The 25,259-nt window shown below is 50.7% G+C and overlaps 5 protein-coding genes across 5 annotated transcripts; 3 read left to right on the top strand and 2 right to left on the bottom strand.

Moving 5' to 3' along the window:
• Positions 1–204: 204 nt before the first annotated feature.
• On the top strand, positions 205–2,212 carry LOC100898263 (glutamate receptor ionotropic, NMDA 1-like). The gene is made up of 7 exons (XM_029111399.1): positions 205–243; positions 407–507; positions 597–681; positions 851–1,172; positions 1,266–1,486; positions 1,637–1,923; positions 2,005–2,212. The coding sequence occupies exons 1-7, from the start codon at positions 205–207 to the stop codon at positions 2,210–2,212; spliced, it is 1,263 nt and encodes a 420-aa protein (XP_028967232.1).
• A 1,396-nt stretch (positions 2,213–3,608) lies between these two features.
• On the bottom strand, positions 3,609–5,212 carry LOC100898123 (uncharacterized). The gene is made up of 6 exons (XM_003743100.1): positions 5,113–5,212; positions 4,816–4,931; positions 4,602–4,705; positions 4,318–4,468; positions 4,051–4,214; positions 3,609–3,918 (listed from the first exon to the last, which is right to left on the bottom strand). Exons 1-6 carry the CDS (start codon positions 5,210–5,212, stop codon positions 3,633–3,635), a joined length of 921 nt encoding a protein of 306 aa, XP_003743148.1. The 3' UTR covers positions 3,609–3,632.
• Positions 5,213–6,791: 1,579 nt separating this feature from the next.
• On the top strand, positions 6,792–9,631 carry Ctr1A (Copper transporter 1A). The gene is made up of 6 exons (XM_003743044.2): positions 6,792–6,929; positions 8,456–8,550; positions 8,681–8,740; positions 8,876–8,991; positions 9,077–9,157; positions 9,293–9,631. The coding sequence occupies exons 2-6, from the start codon at positions 8,464–8,466 to the stop codon at positions 9,492–9,494; spliced, it is 546 nt and encodes a 181-aa protein (XP_003743092.1). The 5' UTR covers positions 6,792–6,929; positions 8,456–8,463; the 3' UTR covers positions 9,495–9,631.
• Positions 9,632–10,616: 985 nt separating this feature from the next.
• Positions 10,617–15,237, bottom strand: Sec8 (exocyst complex component secretory 8). The gene is made up of 17 exons (XM_029111405.1): positions 15,119–15,237; positions 14,802–14,958; positions 14,541–14,710; positions 14,342–14,423; positions 13,901–14,196; positions 13,684–13,818; positions 13,234–13,598; positions 12,967–13,187; positions 12,723–12,851; positions 12,512–12,640; positions 12,252–12,359; positions 11,986–12,163; positions 11,719–11,858; positions 11,408–11,580; positions 11,207–11,308; positions 10,968–11,129; positions 10,617–10,842 (listed from the first exon to the last, which is right to left on the bottom strand). The coding sequence occupies exons 1-17, from the start codon at positions 15,235–15,237 to the stop codon at positions 10,734–10,736; spliced, it is 2,775 nt and encodes a 924-aa protein (XP_028967238.1). The 3' UTR covers positions 10,617–10,733.
• Positions 15,238–15,727: 490 nt separating this feature from the next.
• On the top strand, positions 15,728–17,593 carry LOC100902168 (acyl-CoA-binding domain-containing protein 6). Its single transcript, XM_003743043.1, has 7 exons — positions 15,728–15,782; positions 16,155–16,286; positions 16,432–16,509; positions 16,631–16,721; positions 16,839–16,952; positions 17,082–17,277; positions 17,437–17,593. Exons 1-7 carry the CDS (start codon positions 15,778–15,780, stop codon positions 17,574–17,576), a joined length of 756 nt encoding a protein of 251 aa, XP_003743091.1. The 5' UTR covers positions 15,728–15,777; the 3' UTR covers positions 17,577–17,593.
• Positions 17,594–25,259: the final 7,666 nt, after the last annotated feature.

The following is a 25,259-nucleotide window of genomic DNA, read 5'->3' as shown; positions in this document are numbered from 1 at the left end:
GTATGAAACAATGTTCGGCTCGCATAATTCGCGCGATAAGCCCTCCATTTGGCTCATCTAAGATACATTGGCAGACAAGGAGCTCGCACGTTCATGATCGTTTATTTGCCTTGTCGATATCAATTGTACCCGAACCCCGGCAGGAATATCGAGTTCATGCCTTGTTCCGTCCGGTCGGTGGTTGAGGTCCTCTCTTGGTGAAACATGAACTACTCCGGAGTTATTCGGGTCGCCACTTTCGAGGTGAGAATTTTCCCGGCTAGTGAAGCCGTCGAGGAATCCGAGACTAGTTTCAGGATTTGACCGTGTGGTCCAGTCCACCTCCGTGTATCCATGACATGAAGCAACGGTTTCCCGGAAGATTCGTCTGCATGGGGCGTCGAGCTACGCTCTGCAACCTTTCCAGTATTATCCTTACCAAACTTTCGAAGGACCTGGGAGAAATGTTCCCATCCAAGGATTCAATGGACATCTCATACAAGCGCTATCCGAATCAATGTCCTTGGAGTAAGTTATACTCAGTCAGAGCTATCAGTCAAAGCTTCTGGGCTTGTGGAGTGTTGTGAATCACCATTTTGTGCTTCTCGCTTCTCTAGATATGAAATCGTGGAATCTGGTGCTTGGGGATTAGAGATGAAGAATGGCTCCTGGAGTGGCGCGCTCGGGAAGCTTCAGCGTGGAGTAAGTACACGAGTCGACTGCCAAAGAAGGTTTGATACCATGTACCTCCTTGGGAGACTCTACTTTGAAGCTATAGGAATACATATGTATGTCCCAACGAGCTTCCTCGTATCCGGAATTCTCGTTGTCTGGCCCTCGTCGATCAATGTCGGCGAGTTTTCCCTTCCAGGAAGCTGATATGACGCTGTGTCCCACGAATCCAACAGCGGAGAAAATGCTGATCGCGGAACAGACGTACCCGCTGCACCCAATCGAGCTTATGCTTATGAATGGACGTTTGTCGACTTTCGAGCAGAATCCCTTCGCAATCGTTCTGGCCCTCCAGGGGAGCGTGTGGCTTGCTTTGATCTCGGGCCTCTTCGTGATGGCTCTACTCATGTCCCTCTTCCACTTTATATTATGTGAAATGTTCACCGATGTTGTGAAAGTTTCGCTGTCGAACGCACTCGGAACATACATCTTCGTTCTGGCCGGGAACGCTTTGAATGAAGGTCTGAATGACGTTGAGTCGGAAAGTCGGTATCGTTTGAGAATTTATCTTCCGTTGAGGGAAAGATTCGATTCCGTCCTATTGGAATTCCCAGGTTCTACGAATCCTCCTCCGAACAGGGATTCCATCAGGATTCTTTGGATTAGCTGGTTCTTGGCGGTCTCGCTAATTTTGATGAGCGTATTCGCGGGCCAATTGAAGGCGTCGATCATGTTCAAACCCGGAAAACCCCGCATCGAGACTTTACTCGACCTGCATCGCAGTAAGCATGCCCTCTATGTGGCGAAAGACAGTGCTGGCGAACAGGCTCTGAGGGTTAGTTTTCTCTCTTCGTACCGACCATTCACGGCTTCTCGGAGCTTATTGTTGCGCTCGAAGGTTTCCCGCCGGCACTCGGGACTCTCTTCGAGACTCAGCATCTTGTTCGACGAAATCATGCTCATTTCAAAAATAATATCGATGCAGACTCATTCGGCCGACTACGTGCAGGCCATATATCGGCGTATGCTTCGAGAGAAAACCAACGTTAATGCGAAGGAGATTCTGAACAAAAAGGTGCTCGAACTCATTCTCCGCGAAGAGGCTTCGGTCATCACGTCAAGGCCGGTGGAGGCTATAGCTGCGGAAGGGAAGTGCAGAGAAATGCCGAGAGGAGAATTCTACGTCAGTCAGAACCCAGTATTGTCGTTCAACGCCGTATTCCACATGAGTTTTGACCTTCGCGAGGACATTCGAAGAGGGATCAACGATCGGTAGGTGCTTCATTTCTCGCGCGTCATAGCGAAGAGCTCTGACCCCGTCTCGATATCAGTCATCGTAGCGTTCCTTTACAGAATCAATTGGCTGGCCGACTGCGGGGTGTTGGATAAATGGTGGGAAGAGATCGCTGGCGTCTGGAGTGGCTGTTCCCGGGGTGACGCGAAAGAGTTTGATTCCATGAGTCTGACCGACTTCGAAGCCGTCGCTTACATCTGGTCGATCGGGATTCTCGGCTCAATCATCGCCTTCATTTTCGAAATCGCTCTGCAATGGACGGCTTGAGAGCGATTTCCGCACGATAGTTGAATCGGTTCGCCCGACTTAGATACAACTGAATTGATGGAATGAAAAACGACATTGTATGACATTGTACGACCCATTCGTGACAACCCATACGCCCATTTGGAGAGCAAGACGTTTTCGCTTCGGGGGCTATCTGCCTCGGATCTGGTCCCCCACTGCGAATACTCAAATTCGTCGTATGCTGGTAGCGCACGGTTACAGCGCGAGGAGCTCCTAATTTCCCCCAGGATCTCTGTCTCTCTTCCGATTGCTCGGGCCCCGGAACACTCTTGTGGTGGAATGCCTGCTCTAAATCTTGTACGAACACGAACAACGATTTCTGCAAGGTTCTCCCGGCGATGGCCAGCCCAGCCCTCTAACTCAATTCACGAATAAGCCAGGCATTGTGATACTCTGATTCCGCTCGTGGATAGAACAAAGATTCCAATACGTGTAAACATCGCAGCAACTCAACCCGATCCATCCAGCCAGTTATCAATAGACACCGACTCCTCAGCGCAGCTGGAACACAGCGAAGGTCGGCATACAGGTGCTTTCCAGCATCCTGCCGACTGTCCGTGATCGAATTTCCAACGAAGGACAAAGACTTGACTCTTCTACCAGGAGCTTGCGAGAGCAGAGCCGCGGCGCCGAGCGAAGCAACGGGAGAATGCTACACCGAGGAAACGGTAACGGCTACAATCACTGGACACGAAGAGACCCGACCCCAAGCGCAGTGTCACAGATGACTCAGAAAATAGCTTTCCGCCGGAGTCAGAATGTAGTGGGGAGATCAGGATTATGAAGGGTTCTCCCTCAACCATATTCCGCACAGATTCAGCATGAAAGAGCATTGTATCCGATTTGGAGTCCCCCTATTGGAGTCCCCGCTATAATCGGTATACTCGTCCGAATTCGCTACTACATTTACGCTTGAATCTCGTCTTGAGGGACTTCCACGGATCTGAAGGGTACGTACGGCCGATCACTGATCACACCGAAGGAGCGGATGTGATTGGTGTTGAGGTGTATATCTTAGGCGAATTTGATTAAATCTTCTGATGATGAGTTTTTGTTCCAGGAAAGCCAAAAAACTCATGAGAAACGCGGAGAGAACCACGAGACAGGGGCAGGGGGACATCAATAGGCCCCTCGCGATGTAGAGATATGTATTGCGCCTTCTGCTCTATTTACAGAATTACTGGTCCTGATCACTGATTTAAATATCGTCATATGACTAGGAGCTTATCTCGCGCGGCCGAGTTCCGGCTGATTGGTTCCTAATCCTTGCGATATCCGAGAGCCTTGCCTCCGATGTACACCATTCCTGTCCGGATGTTCTCGCGCCGGTTCCCGAGGAGGCGGTCCTCTCCGTTTCCCCAGCATCTCTTAGAAGCTTCAGTGCGAGCTAGCATCCTTCTCATCGAGCGAGGTACTCGCGACCGTCCGCGCTCGACTGTCCAGAGGCTTGCGTCTGATCTGGGAGATGGAAAGCGGAATCCGATGGGGACGGCGGCGCCGTGTCCATGGCAGAGCTCCTTCCCGAGCCGATGTCCATCGCGGAGGGTGACTTCGAGCTTGTTCTACTTGACTCAAATTCCATGGCGGAACCGGAGGCTGAGAACTGTTCTTTCTCTGAGCTGGGGTCCGACGCGCTTGCAGCGCCGGACGATTCTGATGTTTTGTCGCCGTGAGGATTCCGCTTCCTGGTTTTTCGAAGGCAATGATCAGTTATTCCAGAGTAAGAGTTTTATCAACAGAACATTCTAGTCTTCAGAGGTCGAACAGCATGGCGATCGCGGGGCAACGTGACCAGCTCCGGAAAAATTGTCACTCACCCCGAAGCCATTGCGATGCATTTGCCCAACCATCGCTGTCTCTCGCGGCGGACCCAGTTGACATGACTCAGAACGCTTCCAATCCCGTCGGGGAAACCTGCCGTCATGAGCGCCAGATTCAGGGCTTCGTCTTCCCCAGGACATTCCTCTCGATCGGTTGAGTCCTAAAAACGATTCATGCGGTTGGCTCCAGATGCACCAATCGGGTCCCCGCCGCGGCTTGCGCTTAATAAAATCCCGTGACGAATAATGATGTTTTGCTCAGACCATTCGAACTCTCCACTGATGACAAATTTCCGACATGAGACCGAACATGGCTCCGACCAACATTTTCAGCGCGTCCACCTCCGCGGAGGAGAAGCCCACCATCTGAGCTATCACTTTCACGCAATTCTGACCGAGCTCCCAGAGCAGATCGCTGTGGAGAAACCTATTAATATAAGCGTTCCGACAAGCGTCCGTTTTTCCTATCCTCGACGAGATGTCAAACGCCGCGTGCTCTCCTCGAAAGCCGTGCTCGGACCCAACCCAGAGAATCTCATGAAACTCACTCAGAGATTTTGCGGCCTCGACCCGGTAGCGTACAGTTTCGCGATACGGGTTCCTCGGGTACCCTGGGATGTACCCATTCCCCCTCCTCACCTTCGGAAGACTCCTGCAAGGTCTCCTCTATGTCAGAAAATGAACTCTTGATCCATCAATGAACATGGTCGAGGAATACTGATTAATTTACTTCTTTCCCCCCACGACCTACAGGGGTCCTACCTGGAGAGTTTGGGAGACATCGTCGAAATATTTTTGGAGGCTCAGAATATGTCTCACTACCGGGTCGATGTCTTCCGGTAGGGAGGAGAGCGGAACATTCTTTCCATCATCGGATTCTGGAATGGTCATGATTATGATAGTGGGACGAGAGCCGGGCTCGACGTTATGCGCTCGTGTGAACATGATCTCACGGTTGATCGAGTCGACGGAAGTTCCTAATTTCACTCCTCCCAGTCCCACCTACGAGGGCTACCCCGATCAGGTAATGAGTTGAAGAGCAATATTTTCATTACTCACTTCCAATAGCGGTGATGGGCAGCAAAATCTCATCCGGAGTCAGTGGACGGCGGAAGGTGAAGTCATCGCCAGATTTTGAAGTCGAAGGTTTCTCATCCATCTGCAATACCCTGACACTCTGGTGGACCGAAGTCTCTATTTGCATCGAATGCGTAAAATCGAGTTGATATCCCTCAGTATCAATCTCCATTCGATTTGGAGCCCGCGGCGCTGGTGCGGGCTCTCTTCGATCGCTCCGCAGGCTCTATCATAAGCACATCATCGAGGAAGGAAGAAGAACTCACCTCCGAAGATGTCGCTCTTGTACTGTGAATTGCGAACGGTCTCGGAATTAGATTCGAGAACACCGCTTCTCTCGCAAAGTCGCCCTCGCCATGACGTCATCTGATCGGTGTCGAACACATGACTACTGAATGATAGCAAATCCCTCCATGCACGCAGAGACGATTGTTTATGCGTCGCGCCGCGCCGGTTTTTCGTATGCAACATTGACACCTCTTGGGGGTCGGATGCTCGTCAGGCAGAGGATCTGATTTGAACACCGACGGTCGGTATGTGAAGAGTGAAGAGCATTCCCTTCCTTCTCATTCTCGAGATAGGAATCCTTCGCTATGCTCCCCGGCTCTCCTCAAGACATCCGGAGGAGAGCTGCGTTCCACGAGTCGGGGTCGCGACTCAGTGTGGTCGAGTGCGAAATTCCCTGGAAAGGGTACTGAATTACCGTCATGGGAATCGTGCGGCATTCTGACTGAAGGAAGTGCCCTGACCATGTGGAACACATTCCGGGACTCGGATCTTGGCGGCTTGGCCCACCTACCCAAGAATCGATTTTCGCCAAAATCTTATCGCGGTTCGGGTCTCAAGTCCGAACCTCTCCGAACAGGAGTATGGGGGATGACGGGGATAATTTTCCGCAGATTCGTCCAATACCGTGCTCCATTGAAAGATCAGGTATGACAAACCAGCAATCGAAGAGGAACCCGCGCGGGCGATAGAAAGTCGCTTCCGCTTCCATCCCTCATATCCTCGCAAAAATCCTCAAAGATAGTGATCGCTCTCTGATCGCCAAAATATTCGAAAGCCGCGCCGCGAGATTCCTCTCTCGGAGCAGACAGCGGGGATCGCTTTTTCCCTCGATTGAATCGAAACCCGCTCCGGAGCAGATCGCCGGATGCCATCTGCTCCTCGGAATCTGCGGATTCGGATTGGATTCTTAAGTTCGGAATATCTTGATTCCGGTGCTCATCATCTTCAATCATTGTCAGCTCAGGATCACGATACCTTCGGAGTTCCAAATATTCAGCGAGGCGCGAGGTCGAGCAAGCTTTCATATGACATTCTCATTCCTAGCGCGGAAACTCATTCTCAAAAAATTGATGAAATACCCCGTCTCATCTAGGACCCATCGGAATTCCGCCCGATTCTTCGCGTTGATAGCGATACCATTCGACCTAATGCTCACATTAGAACTTCATAGATTCGCCCCCTGATACAGAGGCGGACATGTATACTGAAGCGACTTATCGTTCACCGGCCTCCCGGGCATTCGCACATCGGACTTCCGCGAAATCGTTCTAGAGCTTCCGGGAATCGGAGTTTCGCGAGCCCCGGTGTTCGCGAGTGATCACTGCTCGCTCCGAGTTCCGCTGATTAGTGGGCGCGGCGGAGAGCTTTCCGACATTTTCACTCTTGCCATCTGGGAGACCCTCTCTATTCGAGTTTCTCTAACAAACACTCCAGGCTCCACTATAAAGCGATGAAAGGCTGTTTCGGGCTTGAAGCTCAGTGAAAGTAGCTTAGTTACGAGAGCAAGCAAGGTGAGTTTTCTGCCAGCTTGTACGGGATCGACCGTATCCTTCAAAAGACAACTTGTTGGAACAACCGAGTCACTGACCTTCGCGCACAGCGGTTGATTCGCTATTCTATCTTTTCCGTTTGGAACTCGGTTCGGGGCAAGTGGCAAGTTATCTCAAGCGATTATTCTCGTTCGAATAATGGCAGACTAGGCAATGGCCCCCTCGAGCTTTTTCGCTAGATAACACCGGCCATATTGCTCGATCGGGGAGCCGGCTCCCAGCTGGGTCAGTGTGCGGGTCAGGTTTCGCTCCCATGGGAGTTTAGGGATGATGAACTGCAGTCCTGAAGTCACCATAGTTTCGGCCAGTCTCCGAGTGCGTCCCGCCGCCGTCAAGACCACACGCGTTCCGAGAAGTCTAGTTTCCCAGGAGAGGGTGTAAGTGAGGATCCACGCACTTTCGGAGGAAAATTGTCTCGCAACAGATTGAGATTGGATATCCCCTCTGCAATTCAGAATCATTCGACTCACGAGTATGCTGCTCCACTCTAGAGACTGAGCGGAATTGACTTGCAGGGAAATCTCCGTGACTGAACCGCTCTCCGATCCGAAGTAGCTCTCAATACGTGCTCGAGCGCCGAACATTGATATTAGACTATTTTCCGAATCGCTATGGGAACTTCAAGCCATCCGTACGCCTCACGATCGAGAAATGTTTCCTCGCTCGAGACTCACTGACGGTTCCGAGGGAAAGTTGGAGATTAGCGAAAGGATACTTTCGAAAAAGATCAAGATCGGGATGCATTCAAACCAAACTGTGATACCGTTATGCGCAGTTCGAGAGAGAATAGATGCCCTGAGAGAGCAATCGATTGCCTGCATCGATTCAGAAATGCCCTGCATTCCTGGAGAATGCTCGTCAATCGGCTCGATTAGGTTCGCTGCTCCTTTGTCTGCTTTGCTGTACCGTCATCTTCCGATAAAATCATCTCAACGGAGAACCGCAACGAGGATTCCGGAGTGCTGTCCACTGGGTCGGGGATTGTGGTTTTCGAATAATTGAGAGTCGAGTGTGTGGAATTTTTATTTATAGCGTTTCCTCGATTCGTGTCTGCTTTGTCATAGCGTGAAAAGAAGAGAGGTAGCACGCGGAGCACATATTCCTTGTTAAGCGTCAAGTGGGCCAGCCAGCGTCGACCGGAACAAATATAATTCATTTAATGCGGGTGATGTCCGAGAATATCCACCTCTCAACATCAATCGCCCCGTTCGGCTCCATGTTCGCGTTACCCTCGGTGGTCTAGGAGGAGATCTTGGAGCTACTTTAGTCGTTGATCGTAATTCTCGGGGACTGCCAGAGGGGGGCCATCCTACCCCTTTTGAGTAGACTGCTGACCCCGGAGCCGATTGACTCAAACCGAACCCGAACGAACGCACGGAACGATCCGGGAATATTTTTCACAGCATAAAAATCGATTTATGATTGGTTCTTGGCTGATCGATGCCCTCCTGAAGCTCGACAATTCACCAACGATATCTTTCCTTCAGACGGAGCAATGTCCAGCCATTCTCACCACTCAATGGCTCACGAAGCGATGGGTGAATCTCCGAAACCGCATTCGGTGTCGGCAAAGCCAATGCCGGTCAGTTCCCGAATCCGTGCGATCCGAGACCAGTGGTTCTTCGAAATCCTGGAGATCAAATCGAATCATGACGAAACCCCTATGATAGTCAAATAGGTGGCGAGCAATCGAATAATGCTGTTTTTTACAGATGATGCATGTGAGCTTCTATTTCGGAACGTCAGGAACGTTCCTCTTCGATTGGTGGAATGTAAGTTCAGTATATCGGTATGGATTCATCGTGTTTGAGGGGAATCCTAGCTCAATTTTTCATCAATGTCCCCCCCTTCAGCATGAAAGCCTAATTTTTCCGGAGAAATATGATGATTTCTATGAAATTCTACAGATAGAAGGTGCTTGGGGAATGCTCGGATCATGCGGCGTCGTTTTCTTCATGGCGCTTTTCTACGAATACCTCAAGTTCCTGCGGGCTCGACTGTTGATAAAAAGTCAACAGATCAGGTGAGAATTTTTCTGTCCATCCAAATCGATATTCCCCTTGGCGGATCGGATTTTAGGAATTGAGAAAGTCAAATTCCGTATCCAGGTATTCCTCGATTCGAACGTCGAATGGCGTCAACGGAGAGACGTCCGCTCCCGCGACTCCCGAGACCGAGTCTACTGTGAAGTGAGTTTTCTGTCTGAATTTTTCGTCTTCCGCTCACTTCGCTTTCGGACCCTCCGACCGACAAGGCCGGAAACTTCCATAAACTTCCAGCCGGAGTTCTACTCCCAAGTCTGAGAGCAACATTCTCCTTTGCAGGATAACAAGTACTAGCCACCTATCACAAACAGCCATATATGTCGTTCAGCTGACGCTTGGATATCTGCTGATGTTACTGTTCATGTATTTCAATGTGTGGATATGTCTCGCTGTAATCCTTGGAGCGTCTACAGGTTATTTCCTGTTCGGTTGGCAGGCGAACCCATCGCAAATCACTGCTGGTGACCATTGTACGGCTTGATCACCTCAGTGTTGGATCTCTGGGCGGTAACTTCAAATTTTTCTTGCCCCGAGTTACTCTTACGAGGTCTTCCGAGCCATCATCGATCCTCTGTCACCGCGAAATCTTCATCGGCACTTGCATAAACGACACAGGATGCAGCAGAATACACGGAGGTAGTTCGATTAAGTAGGTGAAGAAACGGGACTCTACATGGCCCGAGCAGAGTCTCGCGGAAGCCGCTGATCCCACATTGGGGACCAAAATCCTGAAGGGTCCTCGGGAAATATTGTTGATATTAGGTTTTCCGATGGGAATCTTCATATCTCGCTCGAGAGATTCGGAGAGGGAACCCGCTCCAAGTGACGAAATCCTCAATCCGAGATCGGTCTCGCAATGCTTCGGCATGAGGGTTTCGAGAGAATGAATCACGGAAGGATAGGTAGGAAATGCAGGAGAGCACCCGATCGAAGTTCTGTCCGGTCACAATAATTCGGTCTGGAGGAGCCCGTTTTGGAAGGTTCTTTATTCGTCTGCTAGAGTGGCTCGATGTGCGGGCGGAGGAAATAGGAAATCCAGGGACACTGAACGATGCGTCAAGAGCTCAAGTACCTTTATGATCCGTGGCGCTCCAGGTCGGGTTCCGTGATGAGGAAAGAGACTGTGAGCCTCTGCTTAAGTTTTCCGAGCTATAAGTATTCATGGAAGCGTTTGGACAGTGTTACTCCCGAAGTGCCAATTGTCTGCGACCGGAGACTAACCGTGACGCCCATCGTGACGGAACACATGAGAGCGCAGACACCAATAGAGCTGCGGATAGCAGGCCCAAAACTGCTCTCGCTTCATCTTTTCTGAGTCAAAGTCTATGTTAATAAATATTCTGGGAACTGATCATGAATATTCTCATGGATACACATATATTATTATCTAACTCAACTCCGAGCCGCAGGGGTAGATCGAGTACATGGGCCCGTTCCCTCGCGAATGCACACTCATGAAACTCACTCAGAAGTGGGCGTATCAGAACTCATCAAGCTGTGGATTCTATATCATCTTTCATAGATATTTGCCCTCGATATTACATTAGATTTTCATAATTTCGTGCATATGGCGACACGGAAATCGTCGATTAGCCAACATCCGGCATTCGGGATATTGCCTCGTGGGATGCTCGCAGCTGAATCGCCGGGGCAATCCACCACAGGTGTCCTCCGGGAGGCTGATGTTGAGGGCTCCGATCGCTGGATTGCCGACATCGTATCAAATTTTGACGGGAACATCAGATAGGATGTCTTTCAAGCGGTTGTTATACCAATCAGCCTTATCCTTCTCGTCGGGTCGAGATCTGCACAGCAGTTCCAAGAGGTTCCTGCAGGGGGAAAGTACGTGAAGCGTCCATTCTGTGCCGGGATCTCGGCTCGAGGACCACTTATTCCAGCTACCTAATTCACCGTCGCTCAAGAATACTCCCTTGGAGGAGGGTTTGGAGCTCACTTGTATTCCAGGTGTTGGAATTGCGGTCCGTTCTCAACGATGCCATTCAGGACCTCTTGAGCCGGGAGCAGCATAAGCTCGAAATACTGTCTCGCGTGATCCAAAGAAACCTCTCGACCGGCTGCTATGGCCGTGAGCTTCTGCTGTATTGCGTGGATATCCCTGAAATTTTCCAATCCATGACAAGGGATCATTCTTCTACGGATTCCGAGATTCTATACGAAACGAGTGTCACCCACCGGCAGATCCTCTTAACTCCCAGGTCATTGATGCGGTGGATTTGGGGAACTGCACTCATGAGGATAACAGCGACGACTTGACCCAATCCTTCGAAAACATATCTGCGGATGTTTAGTGAGATATTCAGGACCACACCGAGCTCTGGGTCTGGATCCCGCGGTAACCGAAAATGCGTTAGCCCTCAATTTCCCGATTCTAACTTATGTTTCCTGGCGTGCACAGCGGTGCTGAGGGCTTCTTCAATCTTAGTAAGATCCTCGGTGAGCTCCAGGACCTGCCTGTCCGTGTCTTGACCGTCCACCGAATTTCCGGACGTCGTGAAATGTCCTTCAGCCACCAGTGGCAAAAGATAATAGAAGCAGTGCACGCGGACCTGGAAATTACCGAATAGCATAGAACTTTGCTCTGCGTGGCCGTGCTCTGTGTTCTGATGGATTACTGACACGCGGATCCCGAAGATACTTTTTTATCTCAAAGCTTCTGGTCTTCGACCGAGTGGTCCATATCTTACCTCGAGATGAAGCAACAAAAGACAGATGTTCGCCTTCTGTTGGAGTTCTGAGGACAGATCCTTTAGTTTCTTCACGGCTTCCTGAAGCCTCGCATCGTCGGTTTGATGTATTTTGTCGACCTTCAGAGATTCGCATATCTCTGTGGAAGAAAGAATAATTGGTCATGTCGGATACTTCGCTCTAAGGCTTCGAGAGAGGGAGTGAAGATTGTTTCGAGGAGACTCGGTTTCTCTGAACAAGCATTCCACAACAAAAGACCAACCTACCTCCGATTCTCGAGCTCAACCACTCCAGACCCTCCGATAGATGAGCAACCATTTTCAGATCATGGATATTGCTGAATATCTCCGAAGATGGAATGACTTTCTTCTGACCATGATTCGAGAGCAGAATTCCCACTTCTTGCTGATTACGTAGGCGAATGTCTTCAGGACTCTCCTCCAGCTGATCGAGGAAAAAATCCAAGTACATTTGGAGAATTATTCCACGTTTTATCTACGCGTTCGACAGATCATATAATCGCCTTACGAACCTCCTCGTGGTCCGTGGGCATAATGAGATTGATCCAGTTCGGAAGTCCCATGAGGCAGCGGCAGATATCCGGATCAGAAATCCAGTGGTTGCTGATCGTTTGTCGTATCTGAAGAAGGAATGAATGCTTTTATTATGCATGAACGACACGGTACCGGCCTGTGTTCCATCTTCGAAAGATACTCCCTAGATGAGATCTCAATATTCTTTGAGGCCGACACTGGCTCTAAGAACCCGAGTAAGAATAATTTAGCCTCTTACTTCTTGCGGAGGCACAATTGTCCGGTAGGCTGTTTCTGCGATCTCTCTGTACTGAGCCACGACGTAGCACGCCTTCTCAACAAACTCAAATGCGAATTGAGGAAGAGCTTGAGCGTGTTCACGAAGCACCTTGAAGAGGCAGGAAGATTACGTTCCGATCGACTACATCGAGTCGATAAGCTCATTAGGGAGGAACGAGGTGTTTTCTCACTTGAATAATGCCTTCGATCGCGACGCAGCTGTGCAGAAGAGGCCGAGTGACCTTCATTGATTTCAGGGTGTCGGCATCTGTTATCACCCGGAAGTCCTCCAGAAGTTTCGCAGATTGCTCGACCACCGTCTGCGGGGAGTGACTCCGTAGTTATTAAATTATGCCAAATGAATTCCCCTGTCCCAGCTTGAAACGGCTGCACGAGGATGTTACAAGATGAAAGCGGGAAACTCGATCGGATCACCTGCAGCTCGTCGTTGACCATGCCCAAGAAACCTCCGACAGCTCCTGTAAGGACATTGTGCAGAGGGCTGTTCTGAGCGTCTTCCATCTCTTCGACGAAGTGAAGCATCGGTCTGAACATATAGGTGATATTTTTGTATGAGGGTGTACACACGACGTGATCCCAAGCACCCCCGGCGATACCATCGGCTGAAAACGAGCCGCAGCTATTAGAATCTGTCTCTCGCTGACCCGATCGAAAATAGGCGAACGTCCTAATCTCGCTTACGCCGGTCTCTGTTGATAACTTGTTGTTCCTGAAGGTAGCAGCTCTTGGATATGGCCAACTGCGAGTTATCGAATTTGAACAGTGTGAATTTTCTCTGTTTCGTGGGGTTGGCGGAATTTCCGAAGGGACGGCGTCTCACAAAGAACAGATTTATGTCCACGTTCTCGCTGCCCGGAGCACCGAAACCGCTGTGGTTCTCCTGGCGCACGCTCGAAGCACCCAGGTAACAATTCAATAGCGTGGTCAGAACATGTTGCATCTTCGAGTGGATATCCTCCATGGTATACAGCATCGATAAGGCGATGCCCTCTTCGTCGCGAACGATCTCCTCTCGGGGCTGGAGATGCAATAGAACCAATTCGTGTCTGCGGAAGAGAAATTCCCGTCTTACCGAACAGCGTATCCCGAATTTTCGAACGGATGCCCCGAGGGATCGATAATCTCCTTTACCTCTTGGCGATGGTTCTAAATTGTGCGAAAATCAAATCGAGCAGTTGGAGGAGTCGTTCGGGTCCTTCTCCACCTTTCAGGACAGCAGCGGTCGTCCGTGAGACCGAGTTATACAGATGACCTTGACATCGCTCTCTGGAAAGTTGACCCATCCATGACCTTTTGGTTCCGGAAGCGAAAAACTCCCCTATTGAATATCTTTCCTCATCCGACAAACCTGATCATTTCTACACTCTCCGGTATCTTCTCGAGCAGCACGAGACACCTGACCAAAATAATGGCTTGCTTTTCCGAATCGAGTTTATCTAGGCTGTCTTCCATCTTGAGCAGTTCGTCGATATCGACTGAGGCGGGAATGCGTTGGCTGATATGATTCTCAGTTCTCGGCGTTCGACCCATCTTGAGGAAATTATTCAAACATTCCTGTGTGACTTCATCGTATATGTGCTTGTGGAGCTCTTCTATCAAAGTTTCGTGCAGCTGTTCTTTCTGCTGTTGTAGACTGTCTTTCACCTGGAAGCGATTCGGAGACTTTGTGGGACGATCCAATATGTATTATGACAGAGAGTGAGATGTCAGCGATCAGATGTGACCATATTGAACGCCTCATTCGCTCGAATGAACCTAATTCTCTCATCTGATCGATTATTCGACAAACCTCTCTGAGGGCATCCACATCGGCAAGGTCCCCTTTGAGAAGCGAGACGCTCTTCACGAGATCCATCGTGGCTCGCAGATAGCTAGGGGCAGATCAATCGACGTACACGTCAGTGCTTCATCCGAATGGCGAGACTGTTTTTCGGTTTTGTGTGCCCGAAGAGACGGTGATTCCGCATTTCGGTACCGCGGGTACTCACCGGCCAACTTTGATGAACTTGTCGAGCTTGTGGGGAACCGAGTTCAAACCTTCGATCTGCTCCAAGAGTTGGAGTACATGAGAATGTTCCACTGACTCGAGCCACAATCGTCGAAGCTCGTCGCGTTTACATTGGAGCAAAATCTTACTGGTTTGAAGTTTTTGCTTCACCTGGAAAAAAAGGAGAGATCGGTTTCTCGAATCCATCTTTCTCTCGAGACCTTCACCCTCAGAGAGCTCACAGTGTTTTTCGTGGGCTGACCTGTTTGACACGATCTCTGGCCGAAGTTATCCGGGTGGATATCTTGTTGAAGTCCTGCATGGCTCGGATGAGGGCATCTCTGTGACTATCGATCAGTACGTCCAAACGTTGATCGGAACGTTTGAACTCCTTCTCAAGTCTCGTCTTCTCGCGATCTCTGTTCGTAGAACGGCAGAGATTTACGATTGAATTTCAGCAAGAGTATTCTCCCCTTTCGCCGTCATCAGAACTTCCGGACTTGGTACCTCGCTTCTCTCACTCGGTCAGAGCGAATACTCGGCTCGGAAATTTGGGGATCTTTTCGACTCTACTCTCACCTGTCTTCATTGTCCTGTGACGAGGAGAGGTTCCTGATCACAGATATGAGTCCGCTTGCCGAGGACTCCCTGGTGAGCTTCGAGGACCGAGGGGGCCGAGTAGGGCCAGAAGCTGCCATTTCGAATCCGCTCTTCAGACTTTTCGAAATGCAAGCAAAACCTCCCTCCGTGGGCTGAAGCGCTGCTCCAGTCAGGACAAACTCATGAAGGCACGGATGAGAATTCAATCAGCACCGGCAAATGAGGGAATGACTCATGTTTAGAACATCAAAGATTGTCACTTGTCACCGGAAGGAAGGAAAATTCTCCGACTATGGAGCCAAGTCACCGCTGCCCGTAGTGTTTATTCTGTGTGAGTGCTGGGTGAGCGCTAAGCGTCGGAACCGCCTGTCAAAAGTTTCTACATATCCAGAGGCCGGCGCTGGGCTCAACGATTTTTTCCCGCTCTCCTCTACTCAAATTCCTCCAATCCCATGCGCAGATTTGATCCCCGGCAATACTTCGAACAGGGATAGCACGAGATCCCGGCTCCTCGCTCTCCCCCAGGCGCGCTGGTGATGGGCGTGTTTACGCTGAGTCCGTAAATGCCTTAAACGGCGGGAGGAGCACATGGATCAGCTGGACGTTAAAACATCTGATGTTCCATCCGGCGCCGCTCTATGCCGTGAGTTCCACAGATTTCCATCACCATATGTTTATTTTCCTCGCCGAGCTCATCGAATTGGCCGACCTGTGAGCATGATCAATTATCCCGTGCCCCCCGGAAGCCGATTCCGCTCTCGGCGAATCTCCACGAGTTCCAAGGTCGATGAGGTTCCCAGGCCCCGCGCGAACTCATTCGCGATTTCATTCGAGAATAAGAAACGTGTTCCAGCGTGCTGTGCAAAAAAAGCCCGTCCCTATTATATCATGAGGAACTCTCCGGAAAGTACCGACTAACTTTGCCCGAGGAACTTCAGGACGAGAGTGTACGGAAAAATAGTTCCATCGATGTTCGCTACCGAAGTGTCTAGAGCACTCCCTTACTCCTTCCCAGGGGCTCCTCCGAGATGACGGAAGAAAAAGGCACTCCGGAGTTAGAAGCTTTCTTCAACAGAGCAACTAAACACGTCGCGTTAAAGTTGGCGGGGGATCTCGACAACGCTAGCCTCCTGTCTTTATATGCAAGGTAAAATCTTCGGTTCTGTCTCCCCTATGAGGCACGCTCTGGGACGGGAGAGAAAGAGATCCGGTTGAAGAAGAACGCCCCGAAGAGCCGAGAATGCTTCCTAAAATTCGCGATCCCACGAAGATATTGATGTATTCATTTGCAGATACAAACAGGCCACCGAGGGTGCCTGTAACACCGAGCGGCCAAATGGTTGGTTCGACTCGAAGGGCAAACAGAAATGGTTCGTATGGATTCAAGATTAGAAATGCGGACAAAAGCAGATATGCGAGTCTCATACTGAATAGAGTGTCGTCAAACGGATTTCTCCCCTGGGCTTCGAGCTTCTCTTTCTTTCATCCTAGGGATGCCTGGAATGCATTGAAGGAGATGTCCAGATCCACGGCGATGGAGGAATATGTCGCCATAGTAGAAAGTAAAGATCCAGACTTTGCGGTGAGTCGCTCCCGGAGCGTAATATGAATCCATCTTGACCTCAGTTTTTTCGGTACCGAGGTACCAGCACGAGTGATTGTGCCTCCGTGAATACGTGAACGACTGGCTCTCTGGCAGGAGTTGAAGCACAGTGTCGAACTCGACAAAAGTGGGCAATTCGGCATGACCGTCAGCACCTTGCGACATTCCATGGAATCGACGAAGGACGATGAGAAAACGGTCTTCGACTGGGTATGCATAGCGGAAGATACATGAGTATGATCCGTGCCAACCTTCCTGACCGGGACTCCCAAGTACGAGGGTTCCCTTTTCGGTTCCGCGCTTACTACTCTCATGCGATTCACAATTGATTTTTCGCAGGCGAAAGAAGGCGATGCGTCGGAGGTCGAGAAGCGTTTGTCCTCGACTGAGAGGCTTCCTCAAGATGACGAGGGCCTCTCGCCACTTCATTGGGCCAGCGATCAAGGTCACGTGGACTTGGTGAGGTATCTATTGCGGAAGTTCCCGGACGACGTGAACGTGAGAGACAAGTCCGGCCTGACGGCTCTTCATTACGGTGAGGATGATTGCTACGCTGGATGGACGTCGCCCCCGTTCAATTCGACGTTCGAGACTCAATTATTATTATCGTCAATACCAGACCCCTTGGACTCTTATCTTCAGCAAACCCAATCGCGTTGACCGCAACTAACGAACACTGTACCTCGCTTTGCAGCGTGCTGTTGTGACTACGCTGAAATCGCACAAATCCTCCTCGAGCACGGAGCCGACCCAAGCCTGAAAGACGCTGATGGTTGCGACTGCACAGCTGACATTAAAAGACTTTTACCCTCGGACGAGCCAGTTGCGAAATAAAAGAATATACAGATTTTCCATATTCATTGATTTTCTCTCTCGAGTTCAGTGCTCGATGAGTGTACTCCGGCCGAGATTCTGCTTCTCGGAGACATCTGATCGGGAGCCCGGCAAGCGTCCAGACGAACGACGTCGATCTTGAGGATGCAACACGAATCATTGGGGAAGGGGATCGGGCTCCTACGGATATCTCGCCGGAGAAGAAAAGCTCTTGTGAGGCTGAGTCGAAGGTCGAAGTACAAAGTGATGATATGATGCGCGCTCCGACGGCAACCCAGGATCAGAACGGAGCCACACGGACCCGACAGGACGGAATATTGTTTCATGGGTTCATCGCAGATCAGAATACCAGTCAGGTCTCCTACGCTGCGTCAGATATACCGTGGCTCGTCGCGAGTGCTTGAATGTAGAGTTGCTCCTAGAAAGTCGAACCCCGAATCAGCGAGACAGCGCGCAGTCTCTGATGCAACGCTCCGCAGGGTATCAAGTCTCAAACCACTGCGAGCTGTGTGATGACAATGATTGGATACTGCTATTACAGGAGGACCGTAAGGGCCCATGATATATATATGGGTCTGTTCCCGGAGTTCTTCATAGTCGCTAATCCTCATCCAAACAACTCGAAGGACAATATGGTCGAGAATGCCGCTAATGATCGACCTCTCTCCCTACGATTTCCCGATCTCACGTATACATACGCCGATTTCCGCACTGTCTGCAGTCTCCTTCGCTGCAAATGACAACTCCACCAAATGGATGAGGACCAAACAATTATCCGCGCAACATTCGAACTCCGACTGAGCGGAGATATCCTCCTGGAGGTGTGATTCAGAGCAATGCCAAAACGGAGCAATCGTCGTCTCAGCACGGTATCACTAAGGCCGACCAAAAATTGTAGACAACTCGTACCTGCGTGCAGGTGATCGGCCTCGCACATCGATACGCCCAATAGCATTTTGGCTCCTCGGGAGAAAGAAAAATGAGATAATTAGGCCCGATAAGGCATGCCGATTCGGACGGCAGGGGGATATTATTCGACTACATCAGTCATCGCTTCGCCCGGGGCCAAGATAACGCCTGATTTTGGCCGACGCGACGCTAGGAGAGAATCTTGCCTCGTCGTCTGATCGATATCTGTGCATCGTGTATGCTGTGCGTGTATCCGACAAAACTTCCCTTGTCAGCTCGATAGCATCACTGTCGTCTACTGATGGACCCCCGTGTTGAGTTTCTGAACTTCTCGAACTTGTTCAAACTGAGCACCAGCTGGCTAAGCAGCAGAGTTTTCCTTGAATCTAGCAGAAAGTGAAATCTGGAATTATTTACGAATCCCAGAGAGAGAGATCCCATGGAGTCTGTATCAAGGGGAATTGCTGTCGGGAATCGGTCAGTCGGTATTTCCTTTGATACACGATCCCTCCTCGGATCGCCAGCATTTAGAGACGAGGAGCTTTTGACGGAAATAATGGGAGGCAAGGAAGCCCCAGTGCGCTATTACCCAATTTCCTCTCGGCGAGACGAGCTTGAGCGATTGTAAAGCAGCTCCTCCTATCAGAAGTGAAGGACGCGTGATCGAACGCGATTTCTTTAAACTCCTCATCCATGCAGTCGATTCCCGACGTTGTCACCGCTCTTGGAGACTCGAACTCGTAGCGGTTGGAATGGTGCGAGTCAGCAGTGCTCAATGAACTCAAGATGCTCTTCCATCCTCAATCCGCGCCGGTGCCGCTCATACCCTCTCAAACTAAAGCTAGAGACGGCCGGAGCCGAGAGTCCCCCTGACAGACTGCGAGTTTTCACTAAGCCTTCGTAAGCATCGGTCTCTCGACAAATTCATTTTTTCCGGAAGCTTGTCATGTTACCGACCGAATCGATCACAGGGAACTCCTCTCGTTCAAGCGTATGTTGGATGATGGAAAGCGAACGAGCAGCATGCAATCTACTCGGAGAGAGCCCCAGCCTCTCCTTGACGAGTAACGTGAAGAAATAACGGCAGCCTCGTGTGATGAGCTGGACGGGGAAGCAGAGAGCTTCTCGCGAACAGACAGATAGGAACTCCCGATCACAGTATGCTCAGATAACCGCCAGAGATTGTCTTTCTGCGATAAATCAAATTAGCTCCCATCATCTTCTATGAAAACGAAACGGGCAAGGAACGAAAGCCCAAAGCCATCGCTACACTAGAAGACTCGAGTCATCGCCGAGGATGCGTTCTCGCTTGGAATCATTATGGCATTAGGGATACTTTGGGACTCGTCATCGAGAATCGAGAGGAGCGAGTCGTCGTCCACTGGGAATGTCCGAATTATGTCGTGCATCGCTCCATCATTACGAAAGGAGAGAAATTGCGATGACCGGTCGACTAAGTGATGGTCAGATCATCAATGATCGCTGCGGAAGTCGATTAAGCACGCGCGGCCCATATCGATGTCAGCTGGTTGCTGCTCTCGTTTTTTCGCGAGTATGAGCCGAAAACGGCCCCACAAAATGCATGAAACCGAAAATTTCCGGTTCTGCTTGGGGCTCCGGATATTTTTCAATAATTTGTCTGGCCCCTCACGCTCGGAACTCGTCGATTCCACACGACGTCCAGATTGCGCGGGGCTTCTTCGTTCCCGTCTGTCCCTTCGGAGATGATTTTCCATCAGGCGAGTGAGTTTCGCTCCACGCAATGAAGGCGTTTCTAACAGCGGCGCTTCGCCTGCAACGGAGTTTGGAATAGCAGCCCCATCCGATGGACGCCGAAGCCGTCAGTTCGACTCAGAGTACACGTCAGGCTGTGGAGTTGATGCTGGCCAGCACATAGACACATACTTGTTTTCGTCATCGGCATCTGGTTCCGAGATAACTCCTCGGAAGGCGGAGTGTTCTCTGTGTGCGGGAGATGATCGTTGCAGTCGAAAAGCAGGCGCCTTACTTGTTTCAGCCGTCCACAAGAGCAACCGTCAATGCGCTAATCCGATCACTTCGTAATATGAGCCGACTGCAGTGTGTTGCAACAGAAGAGAACTTCTTGTTTTACTAGTTGCAGGAGGCCCTGTCGCTTGTTGAAGCAATACGGCCCCCCCGGAATATACATGGGCATGCGTTTTGAAAATGTTAGATATGCGCCCGACGCGTCGGGAGTCTCTTCTCGACTTCAGCCTAGTGCTGGAGCGAGACTCCTCTTTGCAAGGCGGTCGCACCACCCGGTTTTCCGATTCTGGGTCCCGACTCGCACATGACCGCATGCTGACGGATGCTTCTCTCGGTGGATGGCTCTCCGTCACATGAGCGAAGGTGGGAGCCGTGAATGAGACATCCGGTCCAGACATGTCGTCTTGAGTGCATGGGCGCGCTCCAGGTCTCACGGCGCTGCGGATCTTTTTCTTACTCTATCCGGGCTGCTCTGTCTCTGGTCATCCATCCTTCGACAAACTCCAGAAATGCGGGCTGGTTCTCTGCTCTCAACGTCTATCCCATAGACTCGGCGAATGGCATTTCCACGCCCGGAAGGACGTACTGATATCGGTTGCGAGTGCTTTCGGGGACTCCGAATGTTCTCTTGAGGTACGTACGATAGCATTTTTCGAAGTCGCAGGAGCTCTTCAGTGAGAGATGTTTCCGTGCTCGGTCCGTACAATAAGAGAGTTTTGGAAGAGCTCTTGTGTGGAACAGTCTTATGGCTGTGAAGACCGGTAGTTTGTAGCGGTCCCGATCTCTCCATACGTCGTCGCGATCGTCTTGCAGCAAACTCCTTTGATGTGTGCAGAGAAACGCGTCCCACTTTGTCTGCAGGCGGAGTCCAAGATATTCGGCTGATGGCTTTCCGATAAATGAACGTGCCGATAGCGCTCCGAATCGACTATGTTCCTGTCCGATTTACTCGGGCAAATCATTCCAAAATGAAGGAAGCCCAGTGTGTTTGAATGCGCGAGGCGGTACGCTGTCTCCTGACGCACCGATTATCGTGTCATCGAGCTAGAATGCGGAGACGTTGCGTGACAAGGTCGTCTTCGACGAGGAGAGTTTCGTCAGGGAGAATCTGAGGAAACACTCGAAACGTCGGGTAAACAAACGCCTAATTTCGCAGGGAGCCGTATAAAAGCGTCGTCGCGTCTGGAAAACGCACGACACGGAAAACTTCCAATTCAACATGAACGCAGTCTGTAACCAGATCCTCTTCGCGCTGTTGGTGGTCTTGTTCCTTGTAGCCGTTTTCGCACCGATGGGAGTATCGGCCGATGATGAGAAGAAGTCACCTATGGCGAAAATCATGGAAATGGTCAAGAAGACCGCTGCTAAGAAGGAATAATAAATGTGAAATTATCGGCGAATGATATCGTACGACCGCTGCTTTCAGTCTCTTTATTCGAGGCTCTAGTTCGCAATTCCTCGAGCGCATCCGAGCGGCTCCCGGCTCCTGAGAACCTTTCGAGCTGAGATTCCGGACGATGCGAGATTCATTGCAAGGCTTAGAGTATTTCTCCCTGGTCCGTACGCTTCCTCCCTGCCTCCGGCAAGTAAGTCGGGGAAACGAGCGCACCCGTGGATGTAATGTCTTATCTGCAGCTGCAGAGGAACGGGGAACAAAGGGATGATTACTTGTTGTTTGTGTCTCATTCCGGGTTTCATACATATGTTGTGGCTCTATGGCCCGCTCAGAGAAGCCGACAAAACTTTAGGCCGTGATTGAGCTGGCCGTAGATACTGACCCCGATAGCGAAAAAACTCGGTTCATTGTTTCCTTGAAGGTGAACAAATCAGGTCTCGCCTCTAGGATGAACTTTTGATGGAAGGCAGCCAGCCCTGTGGCTCTCGAGTGTTTTCTGGCTCGCCCGCTTCTCCTTGTAGCTTCGTCCGTGCTTGAGGCGTATTTTGCTCGTCGTGGCGGGAAATGCATCGCGTCACTTTCAGGAAGCTCCGCTCTTAACGGAAACCTTGGCTGTTCCTCGAAGGAAGTCAGCGGATCACGAATCTTCGAGGAGGCAGCGCTTCCGTGGACGAATCCCAGGAAGCGCATTCCGACCGTCGGAGACTGTACTGAACACCCTCGCCCCGTCGCGTCGCCTGGATCTAGAAATGAGGACGCGGAGTGGTAGCGATGTTCAATCATCGACGGCTCTCCCCTCCGATTCGGAAGTCAAGCTGGGATATTGTGCATCCTTCTAAAGTACTGGAATGAGGGGAATCCTCGAGTTGTCAGAGTAAAGAAATATGTAGTCAGAGGACGTACCGTCAGAATTAATTCGGTCTCCGGAGGAATTTCACAGACTTTTGAGCGGTCACCGAAGCTCAGTACGGGATGTTTGCCAACACTGAATGGACCGCAGCTTCTAGACTTCTCGGTAGCCCTACAAATGCCCTCGCAGGTGGGGGACTTTCTTATCTGACGAGTCCTCTGTGAGCGGAACGTTTAAATATTTGCTGCGTACTTCAAGAAAGCAAGGCTTGATTGCTTTTTCCACCCTTCCAGCGCTCCGATACTATTTCGTCTCGGGGTTGAATCGACGAGCCGAACTTCCGTTCCTGATATTATCGACTGAGAGGGTCCGTGAACGGATCCAGATGGCTTCTGTCCTCGGGTCGATCGAGGATCCGCGTATTTTCCGCCGTCACTTGGAGCCTATCCGCGAAAAAAGTATCTGAATCTGCCGGAAGCTCTGCGACGGGGGATTCCGCATTTCTCTTGAAAGGCGCTGTCGTCGCAATGCGAAGTTTCGCATTCGGAGCCCTGGAGGCCCAGACTACCGAGGCGTCTCATTGCCTCCAAGCTGAGTATGACGATTCCGCGATGGTGGATACGATGGAGACTCTTCTCGTCAGATTCGAGCGAGTCCCCGAGATTGTCGACGATAGCCCTCGACAGCAGTAACTCATCGGATTCACGGGATCCCGGCTCATGTTCGGAGCCGAGGAGGATTCATGACTCATGACCATCATTCCGAGAGACATAAAGATTTATCGCGGCATGACGTCATTCCGGCACTCATTAGCCGCAACAGATCTCCATACTTATTGTGCCGATCATGCCGATTTAAAGGAGTAGATGAATATCATGATTGAGTGATGTCTGACGATGGTGAGAGCTCCGAAATTCAGACAGCACACACCCACTTGTCAATTAGCTTGTGAGGATCAATTGAGATTGGATACGGATTAGAGTCGGGATTTTCAGGCTCCTTCGATGACCACTCTCGTAAATCCCGAGCGGTCTGAATCTCCCGAATTGGCGCGGTCGTCTTCGAGATCAGAATCGACGAAGTCCTCTCGGGAGACACCGCCTCAGGAGACTTCTAGAGCGCTAGGATTTCTCAGGGTCTCGCGATATCCAATTTGACTACGAGATCAGACCCCCCGCGTGGACCTCATGATTTGCATTTTCCAGGGGCGAGATTTTACGACAGAGGTCTGAGATGTCAACTTCTTCGATTAGCTGCTGTGACCGAGCGTTCAAGGCGCTCACCTATAAGAGATCACGGAGCAGCGAGAGATCTCGGATCCAACCCGTGTATCCGCGAAGGAGACGGAAGGATCAATAGTAATTATTGGCCCTGATCCAGTCAACACGATCCAGTGATTACCAGTGCGGCGCACTCGAGAAGATTCTGACCGGGATTACACGCCTGCCGTATTGGATCAGGCCTGCATAGAATTTATCATTGTTGAGACGGTGTTTCTTCCTCGGTAGACCCGAATGTGATTGGGCAGGAACCGGCTCCGAATCTCCAAACGGGTGTGTACAAGCGCATCATGCACGTACACAAACATTCAGGTGCAACGAGCACGCGAGTATCGATCCAGTCGAAAGACACGCAGTGCGAATTCAAGGATGTCCTTTTGCTGAAGCCCTGTAACTGCATCGGCGTCTCTAGGAAAAAACGGGCTGCAGTTTTCGGTCACAACTCTGAAGTTCGAGACCTTGGTTTTCCCCCCGCGAGAATGTAGCTGAATACGCTCCTGCATGACACAGAGAATTCTTCGGACAAATTCTTCCTTTTCACTGCCAGCGATTGCGGCACAGTGTCGCACGTCGAGTTTCGTCCCTTTCTCCTCGGTACTGCTAGCACTGCGAGCATGCACTGGATGACTTCGGGGAGCCGCGGTAGAAAGGCGAATGGGAGGGCTCAGGCCCCTGCTATTACGTGAACTGTCTGGGGAGAAGCTGTCCCCATCCAACTTGCAGTCTTGCATTCAGAATGCGGATGACTCGGAATGATGACTTGTGTCGAGTATTTCATTACATGTCCGGAACTTTGTACTCAGCTACGAGTGGAGAAGGCTCGGTGTGGAACCGAGGGTTTGGAAGCACCGTTGCGCTCCGCATGCGCTCGGGCTTTATTTCACGGAGTTCGCTTCGTAATATGTACATGCGAGCCTCAAGGATCGGTCCATCGTTCAAGGTGATTCTGCACGTAACTTGGATCGATTCCTTCTGGTAATGAGGGGGGAAGTCTCGATGTGGATTCCTATCATTTAAGCGGGACGCATTCTTTTCGGAAAATCCGAGGCGCTCGGTGAACGGGTGTCACCGATGCCTACTGCTGTCGGGGAGGAATTCGCTACCTCTACCTCTCCCCGCTTACCAGTGGCGTACGCAGGATTTTTCTTGGGGGGGGGGCTAGATCAGGTCTCCGCATGGGGCTGAAATCCAATATGGCGATTCGCTCCTATACTACAGCATTACGAAAAAACCATCTGGGA

This window comes from Galendromus occidentalis, unplaced genomic scaffold (assembly GCF_000255335.2).
Source record: "Galendromus occidentalis unplaced genomic scaffold, Mocc_1.1 scf7180000077438, whole genome shotgun sequence".
Taxonomy (NCBI): domain Eukaryota; kingdom Metazoa; phylum Arthropoda; class Arachnida; order Mesostigmata; family Phytoseiidae; genus Galendromus; species Galendromus occidentalis.
The sequence above is the reverse complement of the archived record's forward strand: the minus strand, read 5'-3'. Positions and strand labels throughout refer to the sequence as shown.

Excerpts from the sequence above, each read along its gene's own strand:
- LOC100898263 (XM_029111399.1), top strand. The coding sequence starts at position 205 with ATGAACTACTCCGGAGTTATTCGGGTCGCCACTTTCGAG. Across the intron at positions 508-596 it reads TCCGAATCAATGTCCTTGGA|ATATGAAATCGTGGAATCTG; the intron begins GTAAGTTATACT and ends TCGCTTCTCTAG. Across the intron at positions 1,487-1,636 it reads CTGGCGAACAGGCTCTGAGG|ACTCATTCGGCCGACTACGT; the intron begins GTTAGTTTTCTC and ends ATATCGATGCAG.
- LOC100898123 (XM_003743100.1), bottom strand. The coding sequence starts at position 5,212 with ATGGATGAGAAACCTTCGACTTCAAAATCTGGCGATGACTTCACCTTC. Across the intron at positions 4,932-5,112 it reads GCCCATCACCGCTATTGGAA|AATCCGATGATGGAAAGAAT; the intron begins GTGAGTAATGAA and ends TGACCATTCCAG. Across the intron at positions 4,215-4,317 it reads ATCAGTGGAGAGTTCGAATG|GACTCAACCGATCGAGAGGA; the intron begins GTCTGAGCAAAA and ends AATCGTTTTTAG.
- LOC100902168 (XM_003743043.1), top strand. Across the intron at positions 16,510-16,630 it reads TCGAAGGGCAAACAGAAATG|GGATGCCTGGAATGCATTGA; the intron begins GTTCGTATGGAT and ends CTTTCATCCTAG. Across the intron at positions 16,722-16,838 it reads GTAAAGATCCAGACTTTGCG|GAGTTGAAGCACAGTGTCGA; the intron begins GTGAGTCGCTCC and ends GCTCTCTGGCAG.
- Ctr1A (XM_003743044.2), top strand. The coding sequence starts at position 8,464 with ATGTCCAGCCATTCTCACCACTCAATGGCTCACGAAGCGATGGGTGAA. Across the intron at positions 8,741-8,875 it reads TCCTCTTCGATTGGTGGAAT|ATAGAAGGTGCTTGGGGAAT; the intron begins GTAAGTTCAGTA and ends GAAATTCTACAG. Across the intron at positions 8,992-9,076 it reads ATAAAAAGTCAACAGATCAG|GTATTCCTCGATTCGAACGT; the intron begins GTGAGAATTTTT and ends TTCCGTATCCAG.
- Sec8 (XM_029111405.1), bottom strand. The coding sequence starts at position 15,237 with ATGGCAGCTTCTGGCCCTACTCGGCCCCCTCGGTCCTCGAAGCTCACC. Across the intron at positions 14,424-14,540 it reads AAGTTCATCAAAGTTGGCCG|CTATCTGCGAGCCACGATGG; the intron begins GTGAGTACCCGC and ends ATCTGCCCCTAG. Across the intron at positions 12,641-12,722 it reads CGATCGAAGGCATTATTCAA|GTGCTTCGTGAACACGCTCA; the intron begins GTGAGAAAACAC and ends TGCCTCTTCAAG.